The following is a 17,163-nucleotide window of genomic DNA, read 5'->3' on the forward strand; positions in this document are numbered from 1 at the left end:
CTGTTACTCATCAGATTATTTTCTCTTCTGCCAGTGAAAAAGCCAAAAGAAATTTGAATAATCAAGATAATTTTCAGGTCCAAGGCTTATTAATAATTAGTTGGGCAACTCATTATTGTCCAGAGATATATATTTTTTTTCACCAAATAGCCATAATGGTTTTCAGAACAAATTTTGAAGATTCAGGCTCCTAGTCAAGTGTCCAGAGAAAATAAAATAAGTTTTTATACCTGGAAAAGATGAATGACTACTTGGCACTCTGAAGATTGGTTATATCAGCCTGTAAACATCCTTTCATTACTTTAATCTCACTATCTACAATACTTGGGAATCCTTTGCCAGAAAGACAAAAACAAATGAAGGGATGACATGAACTAAATATCTTACTGGAAGCACCATCACTGACAACTTTAGATATAAAAAAAACAGAATGGATCTTTCAAAACAATTTTTCCAAAAGGCAGACAATATTCCCAAAAAACTCAAAAAGGAAAACAGCATAATAATCTAGAAATACAAGTGTGGTTCTTCTCACTGTTCTATAATTCCTTTTTCAAAACATTCTTTGAGTTCTTATAAATTTCTGGATGTTATATAGTCCTGTGCTGGAGTGGAAGCTCTACTTGGGCACCATATCTTTTTCGTGGGTACACTCCCCAAATTGGTAGGTAGCATTGTGCATGTAATCAGTGTTCCAACGTTTCTTAAAATGAAAGAACAGCATGTTCTTTGGATATTTGCAAATTCCTTCATTGCTTACAATTCCTGAAAAATGAAATGAACCTGATCGCCATCATCTAAAATGAAATTTTCCTTTTCTCTACACATTTCTCTCTTTATTCTACTCCTACTGTTTCTTCTCCTGCAATGCCCTTTCCTAATCTCATAAATCCTATTCATTCTTCAAGGCCTATGGCAAATAACCCCTTCTCCATGAAGCTTTCTCCAAATTTCCCACCTACAAGTGATCTTTCTTTTGTTGTTCAATTTACCTAAAACTTCCTTACATCCTTAATTATACTCTAACCAACTGCATTGCTTAAGCAACTGTCTCCTAGGTAAGAGCAAGTGCATAGCCAAGTCTGATAAAATATTTACTAGGTAACTACATTCAAGCCTATACTTCCAATGGCGTTTAAGACTCCTCATTCAGGATGATTCCAATTTCTATTAATAAGGATCTCCTCTTGCATTTGAATCATCCTCTGGGAAGACAAACAAGAACACTAAGGCATTTATAACCTACTGTGTAATCATCTATTGTGTGATAACTGCATGCGCTATTCCCAAAGAACATCTGAAGCCTCTGGGGCGGCAGGCTGTGACCTTCGGAGTGAACCTGACATGTGTGGCTTTATGACAGTCCTGCCAGACTGAATATTTCAGTTCAGTTCAGTTCAGTCACTCAGTCATGTCCAGCTCTTTGTGACCCAATGGACTGCAGCACGCCCGCTTCCCTGTCCATCACCAATTCCTGGAGTCTACTCAAACTCATGTCCATTGTGTCGGTGAAGCCATCAAATTATCTCATCCTCTGTAGTCCTCTTCTCCTCCCACCCTCAATCTTTCCCAGAATCAGTTCAGTTCAGTTCAGCCACTCAGTTATGTCCGACTCTTTGCGACCTCATGTACTGCAGCACGCCAAGCCTCCCTGTCCATCACTGGAGCTCACTCAAAATCATGTCCATTAAGTCTGTGATGCCATCCAACCATCTCATCCTCTGTTGTCCCCTTCTTCTCCTGCCTTCAATCTTACCCAGCATCAGGGTCTTTTCAAATGAGTCAGGTCTTTGCATCAGGTGGCCAAACTATTGGAGTTTCAGCTTCAGCATCAGTCCTTCCAATGAACATTCAGGACTGATTTCCTTTAGAATGGACTGGTTGGATCTTAGTGCAGTCCAAAGGACACTCAAGAGTCTTCTCCAACACCATAGTTCAAAAGCATCAATTCTTTGGCACTCTGCTTTCTTTCTAGTCCAACTCTTACATCTATACATGACTACTGGAAAAACCATAGCTTTGACTAGACGGACCTTTGTTGGTAAAGTAATGTTTTTGCCTTTTAATATGCTGTCTAGGTTGGTCATTGGAGAAGGAGACGGCAACCCACTCCAGTACTCTTGCCTGGAAAATCCCATGGACCAGGGAGCCTGGTAGGCTGCAGTCCATGGGGTCTGGAAGAGTTGGACACGACTGAGTAACTTCACTTTCACTTTTCACTTTCACGCATTGGAGAAGGAAATGGCAACCCACTCCAGTATTCTTGCCTGGAGAATTCCAGGGACAGAGGAGCCTAGTGGGCTGCCATCTATGGGGTCACACAGAGTCAGATATGACTGAAGTGACTTAGCAGCAGCAGGTTGGTTATAACTTTTCTTTCAAGGACCAAGCATCTTCTGATTTCATGGCTGCAATCATCATCTGCAGTGATTTCGGAGCCCCGCAAAATAGTCTCTCACTGTTTCCACTGTCTCCCCATCTATTTGCCATGAAGTGATGGGACCAGATGCCACAATCTTAGTTTTCTGAATGTTAAGTTTTAAGCCAACTTTTTCACTCTCTTCTCTCACTTTCATCAAGAGGCTCTTTAGTTTTTCTTCACTTTCTGCCATAAGGGTGGTGTCATCTGCATATCTGAGGTTATTGATATTTCTCCTGGCAATCTTGATTACAGCTTGTGCTTCATCCAGCCCAGCGTCAAGATTGCCAGGAAAAATATCAGTAACCTCAGATATGCAGATGACACCACCCTTATGGCGGAAAGTGAAGAAGAACTAAAGAGCCTCTTGATGAAAGTGAAAGAGGAGAGTGAAAAAGTTGGCTTAAAACTCAACATTCAGAGAACTAAGATCATGGCACCTGGTCCCATCACTTCATGGCAAATAGATGGGGAAACAGTGGAAACAGTGACAGACTTTCTATTTTTTGGCTCCAAAATCACTGCATATGGTGACTGCAGCCATGAAATCAAAGGATGCTTGCTCTTTGGAAGAAAAGCTATGACCAACCTAGACAGCATATTAAAAAGCAGAGAGATTACTTTGCCAACAAAGGTCCATCTAGTCAAACCTATGGTTTTTCCAGTAGTCATGTATAGGTGTGAGAGTTGGACTAGAAAGAAAGCTGAGTGCCGAAGAATTGATGCTTTTGAACTGTGGTTCAAAAGAAGACTCTTGGGAGTCCCTTGGACAGCAAGGAGATCCAACCAGTCCACCTTAAAGGAAATCAGTCCTTAATATTCATGGAAGGACTGATGTTGAAGCTGAAACTCCAATACTTTGGCCACCTGATCCGAACAACTGACTCATCTGAAAAGACCCTGATGCTGGGAAAGATTGAAGGCGGGAGGAGAAAGGAATGACAGAGGATAAGATGGTTGGATGGCATCACCAATGTGATGGACAGGAGTTTGAGTAGACTCCCAGATTGGTGATGGACAGGGAAGTCTGGCGTGCTGCAGTCCAGTTCAGTTGCTCAGTCCTGTCCGACTTTGCGACCCCATGGACTGCAGCAGGCAGCAAAGAGTCAGATAGAACTGAGCGAGTGAACTGAAGTGATCCACCACTGGAATCCATCTTCAGCTGAGCTGAAACCCTAATACTTTTATAAGAGTATCTGAAGCCAAAAAGTAGATGCTATCACTGAGGAATCCTAGAGAAGGTGAGAAAGGGGGCCTAAGAGAAACCTGTGACAACGGCCCCATTTCAGTCACGCCCGAGGACAGGACAGTAAAGACGGTCTGCGCAAGGCAAGGGCACCCAGGACGGGGCCCCCACAATCTGTGAGAGGGTTTCACATAGAAGCAGCAGAACAGTCGAGTCGACGCACTTTGGGAAAGTTCAAAGTATTCCTTTGGATTCAGCAATTTTGATATTATCGGCATCCTTTTGCGGGACCAGGCTTGGTTTTCTCAGAGCAGGGGACGTCAACAGGGAACACAGATTCCAGTCAGGGAGCGCGCGGACCCTACACAGACTTCCGATGCCAGGTCAGGCTACCTGGCTTCCAAGCACAATCCCCGTCACACGCCCCGGAGCCGCTCCACAAATTTCAGGTTTGCAGAGACCCAGGGGGTGCCTTCCCCACCTCAGCGTAGGGCGCGCCCCTCCCCGCCCCGCGCCAGGTAAAACTTCCAAACCCTCAGCCACGGACAAACGACCTCGGCGCGAAAGCCCTCCCTGGGCGCACAGGAAAACGTCAAAGACTTCACTGCGTCCCCAAAGCTCTGTCCGTACCTTAGAAGGTTTTGTATTACTTTCTGTGCGTCTGACTCAAAGCAAAAAGTGAGCCAGACCATAAAGTGAAGGAAGGCTGAGCGTGGAGGGAGGAGCCACTCGTGAGCTTCGGTATAAAAACTACCGCTCCCATGAGGCTGTGGGGCCCCCAGGGCTAGACTCCCAGCGTCCTCTGCGAGGCTCAAGAGGTCTAGGTGGTAGGAGCACCGTGTCGGGGCAAAACGGCCACTAAGGCCCTGAAGAACTGGCCCTGACACAATGGCAACGTGTGAGGAGGTGCCTGAGGCCTTGAAGGGCCAGCTGGACGTTGCGCGTGGCCTTGAAAATCTGCCTGTGAGCGCCTGGCCCCCAGGGGCGGAGCCTGAGCCCTTTCAGGTAGGGGCGGGGCTCGGCTGGCCCGAGAGCCGCGCGCGGCCCCCGAGGGCGTGGCCGGCATCGTTTTCTGTGGGGCGGGGCTAGGCGGTCTCGCGCGCTGCGTGCGCAGAGTCGGAGTCTGGGCTGGCACCTTTCCAGGAAGCGTGTTAGTAGGGTAGGTGGTCGTCGCGCTCGTTTCGCAGTTACCCTATAGTGGTCGTCTTTCGATGGTTGACGCTCATGCTTGCTTCGGGTTGTTCAGGTTTTTCTACCTTTTTTTTTTTTTTTTCTTAACTCAATCTCACAGCTATCTGCTCGTGGAAATAGATCTTAAATTGTCAGGTTTCCGGTTTTTTTTTTTCAGTTAACCCTTCACAGTGATCTTTACAAGGTCTTTTCTACCCTAAGAATGGCCGTTCCCTTAAGAGAAAACCAGAACCTGGCTTTTTGTCCTAGTTCTGTCCCCAGAACTCACTGAAAGATAGGGAGCAAATCACTGGCCTCTCTGGTCTCAGGTGTCTTGTTTTTAAGATCCCAGTGTCATGATTAAAAACTTAGCCTTTAGAGTCAGACTTAGTTGAGGCTTCCTCCATGCTATGAGAGCTTTGGCAAATATAAATAGCCTCGGCTAAACCTTCAGAGCCCTCTCATGTGCTATTAAAATAATAGTACCTCTTTCCAGATTGCTTTGAGAATTACAGGTAAAATACAGTTCCTGGTTTGCTGAAAGAACTCAATAAATGTTTACTGCTATTATTACCTCAAAGCCCTTTCTGCTCCAACTTTTCACTCTCTCTGAGCTTGTCCTGCATGTTGCTTAAGAAACAAGGAATGACCAAAAAAAAAAAAAAAAAAACCCACAAAACAGAATGTTGGAGTGGAAACAGCCCTGTACATGGAAATATAGGAGAGCTAGCTTCAGGGTTTATCATCTTAGCCATGTCTCAGAGCCTGAGTTTCTTCATCTCCAAAATGAAAATAAAAGTTCTATTCCCCTTGTCAAACCCATAATCAATATCAAACCCTGCCTGTCCTCTTCCTAGGGTTATTTTGAGAATCAAATAAGACAATAAAGATTCATAGCGGTTTTCAAAGAGTAGAGCAGGATATTCATGTTGGAAATGGTTATTTTTCCTCAAACTGCCTTAGGCAGTTTGTGGTTAATAATACAGTTGACTAGCACCATATTAAACACTGATCCCGAAAAGCTTATTGAAGACCAAACATTGCTAAATTCCTGGTCAAAAACACTGATTTATGTTTTCTTTCTTCAAAAAATAACTGAGTGCCTATAATGTGCCTGGCATGTTAAACTAGGCATAGAAGATAAAATGGTAACAATACAGTTCCTGCCCTTGCGCTTACAAGAGCATACAGAAAGCACTATATGGGACTGGGGTGGGGTGGAGGAAGCCCTGTGATTGATCCTTACACCTACAGTTGGTGGGCATAAATGAAAATCAGGAAACTAAGACTCAATTCCATGGTGTTCTAGCTTCCTGGCTGTGCGCACAGCACTGGGACCACTAAGAGTTACAAATAGAAGACAAGCTCCCTTCCTTAAGAAGCTTATAGCCTTACCAAGAAGTTAAAGCATTTGTGAAACATGTAATGACAAGTCTAAAAGTGCCTTCAACTAGTTTGCTCCCATATATTCATGAAGCACAATACCAGTCTTACAAAAGCTCAAAACAGTTTGCTTGCCCCAAACCCTATCTTCACAGGCATATGTACACATAAGAATTAAGGCACAGAGAATTCAAGGTAAAAATAACTTTGTGTCTAGTTTGCTTTTGGGTCCTATATGAAAAGGCAAAAAGAACATTCAGATACTCTGGAAACAAGCACATCATAATGCTATCGGTGTTGCAACAGAAGTAGAAAATAAACTGATTTTCTTGAACTAAGAGCTGGATCTAGCCGTGTTTTCAGGTTTCTAAAACCAGCCTCAGATATCCTTTTTAAGGTCTCAACTTGGCCTTGACAAGAATGATCTGGCTCACAGTCTCCTAATAGCTGCTTGGAGCAAAAACAAACTCACGGGGCTAGAGGCCAAGTACAAAGATTCTTGTAGCTGGTGTTTCAAAACAACCAAAAAAGGAATGAAGATTTTCACAGCACTCCCTTAAAATCCAGAATTGAGGCCTAGGGTTTAAGCCTGGAATATTGTGCAATGACATGTTTTAGTTTCTGGGGCTGTGGTATGGAATGTGACTCAAAAACATCAGTTTTCCAATCAGAAATTATTAAGAGCTGAAATTAAGCAGTCAAATAACATTCCCTAAGTCACCTGCTCTGTGCCTAGTACCATGGATAGGAACCCAACACCTATCACCATTCCATACCCCAAACCTCATGACCATGCCTTTCCTTAAGATACATATACTTGTTAGAAGGGTCAGACCTCCACACTTAGTACAACCAGAGAGCCTGACAGTCTGTGCCACTTAAGATTCCAAAGTTCATGCTATTAATAAGTGCACACATAGTTCAGAGAAGGGAGAAATTAATTGTATATGAGGATAGCCAAGGAGGTATATTTACTCTTTAACAGTCTTCTCTTTGCATTTTGGCTTCTTGGGTGGCTGTGTTTATAAAAAATTTTCTGTTAAGTTTTCTGTCAAAAAACGTGAATTCTCCACCCAGTTCTTCAAGGATCTGGTTTCTAGTGCATTTTGAACTGATCATTTTGTATTTATTTCCAACTCTTACCTGATCAATTTTGTGCTTTGATACATACATGGAAAAAGTAAACTTATGTTGTGACAACTGAAAAAGTGATAAAAATCCTATGTCCTCTTTTCTGTTTTTCTGAGTGATTCTTTCTAAACCCCAGCACGTGCATGTTGTTTGTTGGTAAGTCGCTAAGTGGTGTCCCACTTTTTTGCGACCCAGTGGAACATGTGCATAGAGTAGACAATAAGGCAGTATTTACTGATGAATGAAGACAGTCTGTACTGGGTCAGCTCTTGGTATTCCCTGCTCCAGATGGCTAAGTAATGGAGGTAGGAAGATAATCATATGGTTTCCCACACATATTTTGGTTTGAGTATGTTTAAACCTAGAGGTTTAGCTGCAGAACCTGTTTGTTTGTTTTTTTTCCCACCACTACTAAATGGCTACTGTATAATTCATATTTAACACTTATGAGCCAGCCACTGGAGTAAGCTTTTTATGTGGTTTTTCACATTTATTTCCTTCATAGCAACCTGTAAGAGAGAGAAGATAGGAAGGGAATGTTTAGAGAGCTTAAGTAATATGCCAGAAATATATGATGTTTTAAATATAAAAATCTAGAAATAATATCTAGAAGAATTTAAGAAAGTGACTATTTTAAAAGTATGAAGCGGCTGACACAGAGTACAATATTATGTTAATTAAATTTCTTGAGAACCTTCCCCCCTCGAATATAGCTATTATCCCTGATTTATAGTTGCTAACCTAAAGTTTAGCAAGTCACTTGCTATGTAAGTCATGGTGCTAATACGAGCCTGGACCTGTGCGAGTCTCCTCTGGGACATTCCATGTTCTGCATTAAGAAGTTCTCTATTGCTTGCCCAGAGTTCCAGGCAGCAGTCACAGAGTTTCTGGCTGGCCTCCCGCCCGCTTTGCTGTCATCTCACTTCCCAGCTGGAGACCTCATTGCTTATTAGCGTTTATATCTTTAACTAAATTTTCCAGCCATTTCCTGGAACCATGCTCAGCTTTCACCCTGGGGTATTAGTCAAGACTCATTTGTTTGTAAGAAACATAAATACAATACAAACTGACTCAGGCAAAAAAGGGAAGCAATTGCCCCACATAACAGCAAAGTCCAAGAGCAGTAACTATAGGCATCTCTGGATCCAGAACGCTCAAGCTATCATCAGATATTTCTACCACCTCCCCACCTCACACCCCTGCTCCCATGTCCTGTGGTGGGCCACACACTCAGTAGGTCGAATGTCTGTGCTAGATCTTAGGAATGCCTGGTAGATACTCTATAGTTTAGCAACCCCTGTAAGAGGGTTTCCCCTGTGGCTCAGTGGTAAAGAGTCTGCTTGCAATGCAGCAGCTACAGGAGACATGGGTTCGATCCCTGGGTTAGGACGATCCCATGGAAGAGGACTGGCAACCCACTCCAGTATTCTTGGCTGGGAAATCCCATGGACCAAGGAGCCTGGCAGGCTACAGTCCATGGCGTCACAGAGAGTCAGACATGACTGAGGGACTAAGCACATACAACACATACATCTGTGTCAAAAAAGAAAATCGCCTTAGAGTTTAGTGATTTCTATAATACATTAAAATTATATGCACCTTTAATGAAAAGTGAAAGTGTTAGTTGCTCAGTCGTGTCTGACTCTTTGCGACCCCATGGCTCCTCTGTCCATGAGATTCTCCAGGTAAAAATACTGGAGTAGGTAGCCATTCCCTTCTCCAGGGGATTTTCCTGACCCAGGGATGAAACCCTGGTCTCCTGCATTACAGGCAGATTCTTTACTGTCTCAGACACCAGGGAAGCCCATATGTACCTTTAAAAACTCATCAATTGAAAAGAATTCTTCATGAACAGTTTAACAAAGTGATAGTAAAGTCTTCATTTTACAAGCACTTCTTAAAATGCCTCAGTAACCATTTCAAAGTTGACTCTTAAAATCTGGAAGTAGATTCTGTATAAGACAGTAGTCACTGAATCTGATTGATAGGGTATGTTTTTCTAAGCCATCCTTTATCCTTTTAGGACACCTCTGCCAAGCTAAAGCTGTAAGAACCCACACAAACAAGAGAAGCTATTTCCGCTCTCCACCCACAAATCACTTTTTAAGCAGTATTGGCCTTCCCCCGCAGGTACACCCACTCACCATTCTTTCACAGGAGGATGTCAATCCTTCACCCCTGCTCAGCGTTTTTTAAAATATAGGATTCTGCACCTAACTGCATAGCTCCTCCGAGGCCTCCACAGGGAGTGTAACTACATGCTGTTCAATACTTTTTCTGAAAGTATTGACACAGTATTAATAGAAAACTGACTGCAAGCTAGGTTGTTCAAATGTTCCTCTGGATGCACTAAAATCAATCCCTGAATTACTACAGGCTATTCAACTGGTCTCTTGCTGACAGGCTGTGGCAGCATGCCAACAGCCTTTCCTGAGGGTCAGAATGAAGGAGATGAAAAGCAGTCCATGAAACTGCTTCCTAGAAAAGAACAATTTGACAGACTCATTGGTGACATTTCTCTCCCGTCTCCATAATGGAAAAAGTCAATGCTTCTGAACAGTAAGACTGTTCCTTAGGACAGTACAAGCCATACATCTAACCACATTTCCCTCTTTGACTATCCTGGCGCACAGCCGGATGTCCAGTCTACTTCTGCTGCACACTTAGGTATCTAAGCTCGCTTGACTTATTTTTCACTTCACCTTACTTTCCTTATCTGTTGTTTGTTTATCTTACTTCTTTCTAAGTCTCATTAAAAAGTTCCTTTTTGAAACAAAACAAGTATAAGTCAATGAATTACTCTATATATAAAGAAATACGCTGGGCTTACCAGAGAAACTTTGATCTTCAGGGTTTGAGAACATGCTTCTTTCTGCCAGTGAGGAAATAACTGGAGGTAAGGCTTCACACAAATTTTAAAGTTAGGACTTATTTTTCGTAACATCTTATAAATGTGACATTTTGAAAAGACAGATACATTTAAAAGACCAAGAAACTTTTTTGTTTTATCCCTTTCACACTTAATATGAACAAGATTTCTATTGTGTATATATGTATACAATATATCTACAATAAATTTCAGTATCTATTGCTATTATATAACCAGTTTTCAAATTCTGTCTGCAAGTTTTTTGCCAAATTTCTGCTTTGAACATTGTGAAGACTCAAGTAGAACTACAAGGTAACAGTGTTTTTAAAAAGATGAAAGAGTATATGAGTTTAAGTAATCTTCACATTTTAAAAATTCTTTCAAAAAATCAATGGAAGACTCTGCGAAAGGTCATTGATTTATCATTTATGACTTTCTTATCCTAAAGATCTCAGGTAGCTCACAATAAAAATATATATGTACATGTATATTATCAGATAAATGTAAAAGAGATCAAAAACCAAAGAGAAAATACTTAGCTGTTTTCAAAAACTAAATTCAGCACCAATTTTCCTGACACTTAAAGCCAAGAGGGAAACAAAATGGATTACAAAATTTCCAATATCTGATAAGAAAGAAAGTGAAGTCATTCAGTCATGTCTGACTCTTTGCAACCCCATGGACTGTAGCCCACCAGGCTCCTCCATCCATTGAATTTTCTAGGCAAGAGTACTGGAGTGGGTTGCCATTTCCTTCTCCAGGGGATCTTCCTGGCCCAGGGATTGAACCCAGGTCTCCTGCATTGCGGGCAGACGCTTTACCATCTGAGCCACCAGGGAAAATACATAATTTTTTCCTAGTGTTATTCCAATACCTAAAAGGAAACCACCGAATTTTAAGTCTAAGAAATAACCTTGTTTTTTTTTAAATTGGAGATGTTTTCAGACAATATTTTAATATATTTTGTCATTTTTGTTCTGTTTGTTGGAATCGGGAAGTGTCTCAGCAAGAGCTGCTTGAAATACAGATGAGATATATGACGTACCATGCTGACTTACAGTGTTTCTGCTTTTTGCAGTATACTCCTGATCACGTAGCTGGGCCTGGAGCAGATACAGATCCCTCTCAAATAACCTTTCCTGGATGTGCTTGTCTCAAAACTCCCTGCCTCCCTGGTACTTGTTCCTGTCTCCGTCATGAGAATAACTATGACGATCGTTCATGCCTCAGAGATATAGGATCCGAAGCAAAGTGCGCTGAGCCAGTTTTCGAGTGCAATGTCCTGTGCCAGTGCAGCGAGCGCTGCAGGAACAGAGTGGTCCAGTGGGGTCTGCAGTTCCACCTCCAGGTGTTCAAGACGGATCACAAAGGCTGGGGACTTCGTACCCTGGACTTCATACCAAAAGGACGGTTTGTCTGTGAATATGCCGGTGAGGTGTTAGGAATCTCTGAAGTGCAGAGAAGAGTTCAGTTACAAACAATACATGATTCGAATTACATTATAGCCATCAGGGAGCATGTCTATAATGGGCAGGTAATGGAAACATTTGTGGATCCTGCCTCTATAGGAAATATTGGAAGATTCCTTAACCATTCTTGTGAGCCAAACCTGTTGATGATTCCTGTCCGAATAGACTCGATGGTACCAAAGTTGGCACTTTTTGCAGCCAGAGACATTCTGCCAGAAGAAGAACTCTCTTATGACTACTCAGGAAGATTTCTTAATCTAATGCATAGTGAAGACAAAGAAAGGTTAGATAATGGGAAATTAAGGAAACCTTGTTATTGTGGTGCCAGATCATGTGCTGCGTTCCTGCCCTATGACAGCTCCCTGTACTGCCCCACAGAAAAGCCAGACACGAGTGAGGAAGGAAGAGCATAGGAGAAATGTGTCTGGCCTCGCAGTGGAAGAGCATGAGAAGGAACCAAGCTTGTTGACTCAGCCCTTCCTGGGTTCCCTTCTTATAAGCAACTTACCCTCGAGGTTGGTCCCTACTCTCCAGTAAGCAGCTCACTCACCCCTTCCTCTACGGGAGGCCAGTGGTTGCCTGGCTGCGTAAGTTTAATTTGGGAATGTGGCACAGACTACAGATTGTCCAGCAACACTCTCTCCCTTCCTATCAGAATTCTCAGTTTTTAGCTGGGTATGTGACTATCGAGAACATAGTAAGTACTCTACATGCAAACCTTCAAGTTCCAAACTGTCAAAGATGCAAACATGCATTCCATCAACGTCAGGTGTGAGTGAAGTTGCAGCTTGCCCTCCATCTCCTATTGCTGATGAAGCTTCAGCTCTACCATCACTCACCTCCTTTAGTCAGTAACTCTCCTGGCCTATGCACTCAGTGCCAGCCCCTGTATGCCAGCTATTGTACTGCACTAATGTACTTCTCAAGGTACTGTACTGTAAGATTAAAAATGTTTTATTTTGTGTGTATGTTTGTTTTTTATGTATTTGTGTGAAAAGTATTATAAACCTACCACAGTACAGTACTTTATAGTCAATTGTTTTAGTTGGGTGTGTGCTCAGTTATGTCCAACTCTTTGTGACCCCATGGACTATAGCCCACCAGGCTCCTTCCTCTGTCCGTGGAATTTTCCAGGCAAGAATTCTGGAGTGGGTTGCCTTTTCCTCCTCCAGGGGATCTTCCTGACCTAGGGATCGAACCTGACTCGCCTGTGTCTCTTGGATTGGCAGATGGATTCTTTATCACTACCACCACCCGGGAAGCCCGTGTTAGTTGGGTACCTAGGCTAACTTTGTTGGACTTAATGAACAAATTGGACTTATTAACTCTTGGAACAGAACTCATTCATATGTTACTGTACTCATTTTTCCTAGTTGGATGTGTCTAAGGGACTATGTTGCAGTTAGTGGAATATGAGGGAAAATGTGTCCTTAAATTGAGACATCCTTCCATTACCTACCTCTTTTTTCTTCTTGGCTGTAAGGTATACATGATAACTGGAGCTGGAGCATGCATCCTAGTCCCCTAAATGAAAAGGAAACCACACACAGCAAAGCAGCAACACTGAAAGGAGTCTGGGGATGGTATATTGGGCAATGCTCTGTACCAGTCTTGATCTGACCCCTCTGGACTTTTAGGTGCGAAACAGTCTTTCCATCATTGATGCCACTGTTATTTTGAATTTTCCAGTACTAGCACCGAACCTAATCAATGATCCAAGGAAGCCTTTACAGCTATATACCTAAGCCTTGCTTTACAATCCATTTCATCAGCAATAAAGCTGATATTTTCATTTCTGTCTGACTCCTGCATTTTATTTCTCATTTGTTGCTAAATAAATCAAGGAAAAGGACATGATTGATTATCACCTACTAAAACCCTAATGATCACCACCGACAGTGAAAACTATAACCATGAGAATGACTTCCATGTGTATAACCAAAAGTCATAAAAGGAAACAAACTGTAAAATTTTTGCTATATACCATGGCTATACTGGAAAATTTATGAAGTTATGCTTCAGAACTTCAAACAGTTTCACTCCGTGTTTTAACAACATGAAAATAACACTGTCCACACCACTGAAGGTGATAGAAATTTTATAATTGCATTTAAACTTCTGGAGAGGCAAACATCTCTAACTTCCTTCCTTAAAGCAAAAGTGTTTGCTTCCTTAAAGCAAAAACAAAGCTACTGTGGAGGTTTATTAGACTTTTTGAAAGCTAAAATAATTACTTGAGCCCTATAATTTTTCTTGTACTTTAAACTTTTCTTTAAACTCTACCACCAAGAGACTGAGCTTTAAAAGGTATATCATAGGGTCCCATATTATATATAACATTGTACTCCTATATATCATAAAAAGGATTGCACATTTAAGTGAACGGAATGTATGGTATGTGAATTATATCTGAATGAAACTGTTAAAAGTAATAACTATGTTACAGTGTACATATCCATACAACATCATCAGGAATGATTCCCTATGAACAAATGACACTATATACACATAAAATGCCCCAAACTACAAACATACAAATCTGTTCTAAAAGAGAACAGGTTTTTTCCTCCAAACTAATAATTTCTTCCTACCAACCTTCCTCTGTAACTCTGTTTCCTCTGAAGCAGTCCTGCTTTTTGTAAGGCAACTTGTAACCTGAACTTTAAAATGGCCTTTCAAGTGCTTCAAGTAAATGAGGTACTTAAGAAGCAATAAGGAGAGACTTCCCTGGTTGTCCAGGTTAAGATTCCATGCTTCCACTGCAGGGAATGCGGGTTTGATCTCTGGTCAGCGAACTAAGATCCTGCATGCTATGTGCTGTGGTCAAAAAAAAGTAAAGATAAAATTTAACAACATAATAAGGAAATGGTCAGAAGGAACGTGAGTGGGTCACTGATTCTACAAATACCTTTTCCTTCTTCCCTCTGCTCCTTATCTACTGAATATCACTGTCTCTGTATAAGCAGTTAGGAAATGAGCAGTATCTTCCATCCTGATGTCTCTTCCAAAGACAACTCAGCCTTGGAGTTTTTTGTACTCATACACAAGTGTATTCTTAAACAGCACACAGTCCTGGAAATCAGGTGGCGCTAGTGGGAAAGAATCTACCTGCCAATTCAGGTAGACATTACGAGTCAGAGGTTCACATCCCTGGATCAGGAAGATCTCCTGGAGGAGGGCAGGGCAACCCACTCCAGTATTCTTGCCTGGAGAATCCCATGGATGGAAGAGCCTGGTGGGCTACAGTATATGACTGAGCACACATGCACCTGGAAATCAGATTCCCAAAGTAACAGTTGAAGACTCTTCCACATCTTTTATAGGCACTGAATTAATTGTATTTACTTAATTGCTATGTTCCTAAAAAAGCTGACATTTATACTTTTGAGAGCAAATATTAAAAGATATACTTCTGTTTGATTATTATAAAAATATATAAAATGAAAGTCAATCATGTCTCTTTTTACAATATAAATTATAAAATTAGAATTTTAAAAGGTGTTATGTGTATTCATGTAATTAAAACATAAAAATGTAAAAATGGCTCTTATGTCAATTTCCACTGAATTCATTAAGAATATGCAAATATGTACTTCAGAAATTGTTTTTGCCCAAGAATAATAAAGAACATACTTGGAGAACACAACTTTTGAAGTCTTTTTAAAATTTCAAATTAATAATCATGAAATATTAATATCAGTGGCTAGTATATTTTATTCTTGACTAAATGGAAAATTTTGCCTTAATTGAAATGAATATTCAGAGATTATTTTACTCCCTTTTGTTTTCAATATTGAGCCCCAATACAGCCTAACTCTGAAACATAAGTCAGAAGTGGATTAAGTATACATCAACAGGAGCCTATCTTACATAGAATAGTTTTATCTTAAATTCAGGAAGATCTCATTTAAAAGAGGTGAAAGTCTCCCCAAATTTTTATCATTCCCTTGAGTGCCCAGAGTTTTCTTTGTGTAACATATTGCTTGTTACGGCTCCGCCACTCTCCAGTGCCTGAGTGTTCAGCAAGTTACTGAACCTCTGAATTCCCTTTTCTGGATATAGCACTATTGAGAGGACAAATAAGTTAACACTTGTAAAGGGTTTAAACGATAATGCAGCACTAACAGCTATAATGAAAAAGGCAACTACACGTGTTGACAAGCATGTGGAGAAATTAGAACTTTCCTATTTTGCTGGTAGAGTTGTAAAATTGCACAACTACTTTGTAAAGTCATTTGATTAGTTCCTTAAAACACTGGGCATAGAGTAACCGCATGTCCTAGTAACTCCAATCCTAGGTGTGGACCCAAGAGAAATGAAAACATGTCCCACAAAAACTTGTATGCAAACCTTCACAGTGGCATTATTTGTAATAGTCAAATAGTACACAAACCCGAATGTCCACTGACTTATAAATGAATAAACAAAATGTGATATCCATATCACAGAGTATTCAGCTATAAAAAGCAATGAAGTGCTGACAATGCCACAACACAGTTAAATGCTGAAAATATGTTAAATGAAAGAAGCCAGACACAAACAGCCACAAATTATATGATCCTATTTATATGAGATGTCCAGAATAATTCCATAGACACGTTAAGTAGATTAATTTTTGCCAGGGGCTGGTGGAGAGAGAGGTACAGGAGGTGACTGGTAATGGGTTCAGAGTTTACTTTTAGGGTGAATATATGAAAAACCACTTGCAAGGGGTGAGTATCATGTTATGTGAATTCTATCTCCTAGTGGCTCAGATGGTAAAGAATCTGCCTGCAATGCAGGAGACACAGGTTTGATCTCTGGGTCGGGAAGATCGCCTGGAGAAGGGCATGGCAACCCATTCCAGTATTCTTGCCTGGGAAATTCCATGGACAGAGCAACCTGGCAGGCTACAGTCCATGGGGTCGAAGAGTCGGACACAACAGAGCGACTTAACACTTTCAAACACCCGTGGCGGATTCATGTTGATGTATGGCAAAACCAATACAATATTGTAAAGTAATTAGCCTCCAATTAAATAAATTTATATTCCCCCCCCCAAAAAAAAAGCTGTCATAAGAAAAAGAAAGACGATATGGGTGCCTCTCACATGGAAACTGGTAACCTGTAACTCTGAACTCTCAGGAATAAGCACTCTCAGAACCCAGGGAAATGCTTCTCCACTTGCTTTATTCATGTCCTCAAAACAAAACATCCAATGTGATTACATTATACTACCTCTAATGTGATTTTTTTGTGGCCATCACCACTATCAGAGATAGACTCTGCTCACAAGGCAGCAAGATTTTAAACAGTAGAAGTACTTAGTTTGGTAAGAACATGGATAGATTGATTAATTAGTCAGATCCTTCCTCTCAACATGAATGCCATTCTTAAATAACAAAGTAGGGTTCCTTGTAGTATTGCATATCAGTCTTCTTGTTTTTCTTTCTGTTTGAGTTGTCGTTCCAGTGGTTTGTGTGGTTTCTTACAAATTAGCACAGTATGCATTACAGTTGCACACGGAGGCAAATATTTTGTAATTAATACTACTTTT

At 41.2% G+C, this 17,163-nt stretch overlaps 1 protein-coding gene across 1 annotated transcript; it reads left to right on the forward strand.

Annotated features, from left to right (window-relative positions):
• Window positions 1-4,370: 4,370 nt before the first annotated feature.
• LOC113880535 (histone-lysine N-methyltransferase SETMAR) lies at window positions 4,371-15,273 on the forward strand. The gene is made up of 2 exons (XM_027522811.1): window positions 4,371-4,610; window positions 11,237-15,273. The coding sequence occupies exons 1-2, from the start codon at window positions 4,494-4,496 to the stop codon at window positions 12,038-12,040; spliced, it is 921 nt and encodes a 306-aa protein (XP_027378612.1). The 5' UTR covers window positions 4,371-4,493; the 3' UTR covers window positions 12,041-15,273.
• Window positions 15,274-17,163: the final 1,890 nt, after the last annotated feature.

The sequence above is a fragment of the Bos indicus x Bos taurus genome, chromosome 22 (genome assembly GCF_003369695.1).
Source record: "Bos indicus x Bos taurus breed Angus x Brahman F1 hybrid chromosome 22, Bos_hybrid_MaternalHap_v2.0, whole genome shotgun sequence".
Lineage (NCBI taxonomy): Eukaryota > Metazoa > Chordata > Mammalia > Artiodactyla > Bovidae > Bos > Bos indicus x Bos taurus.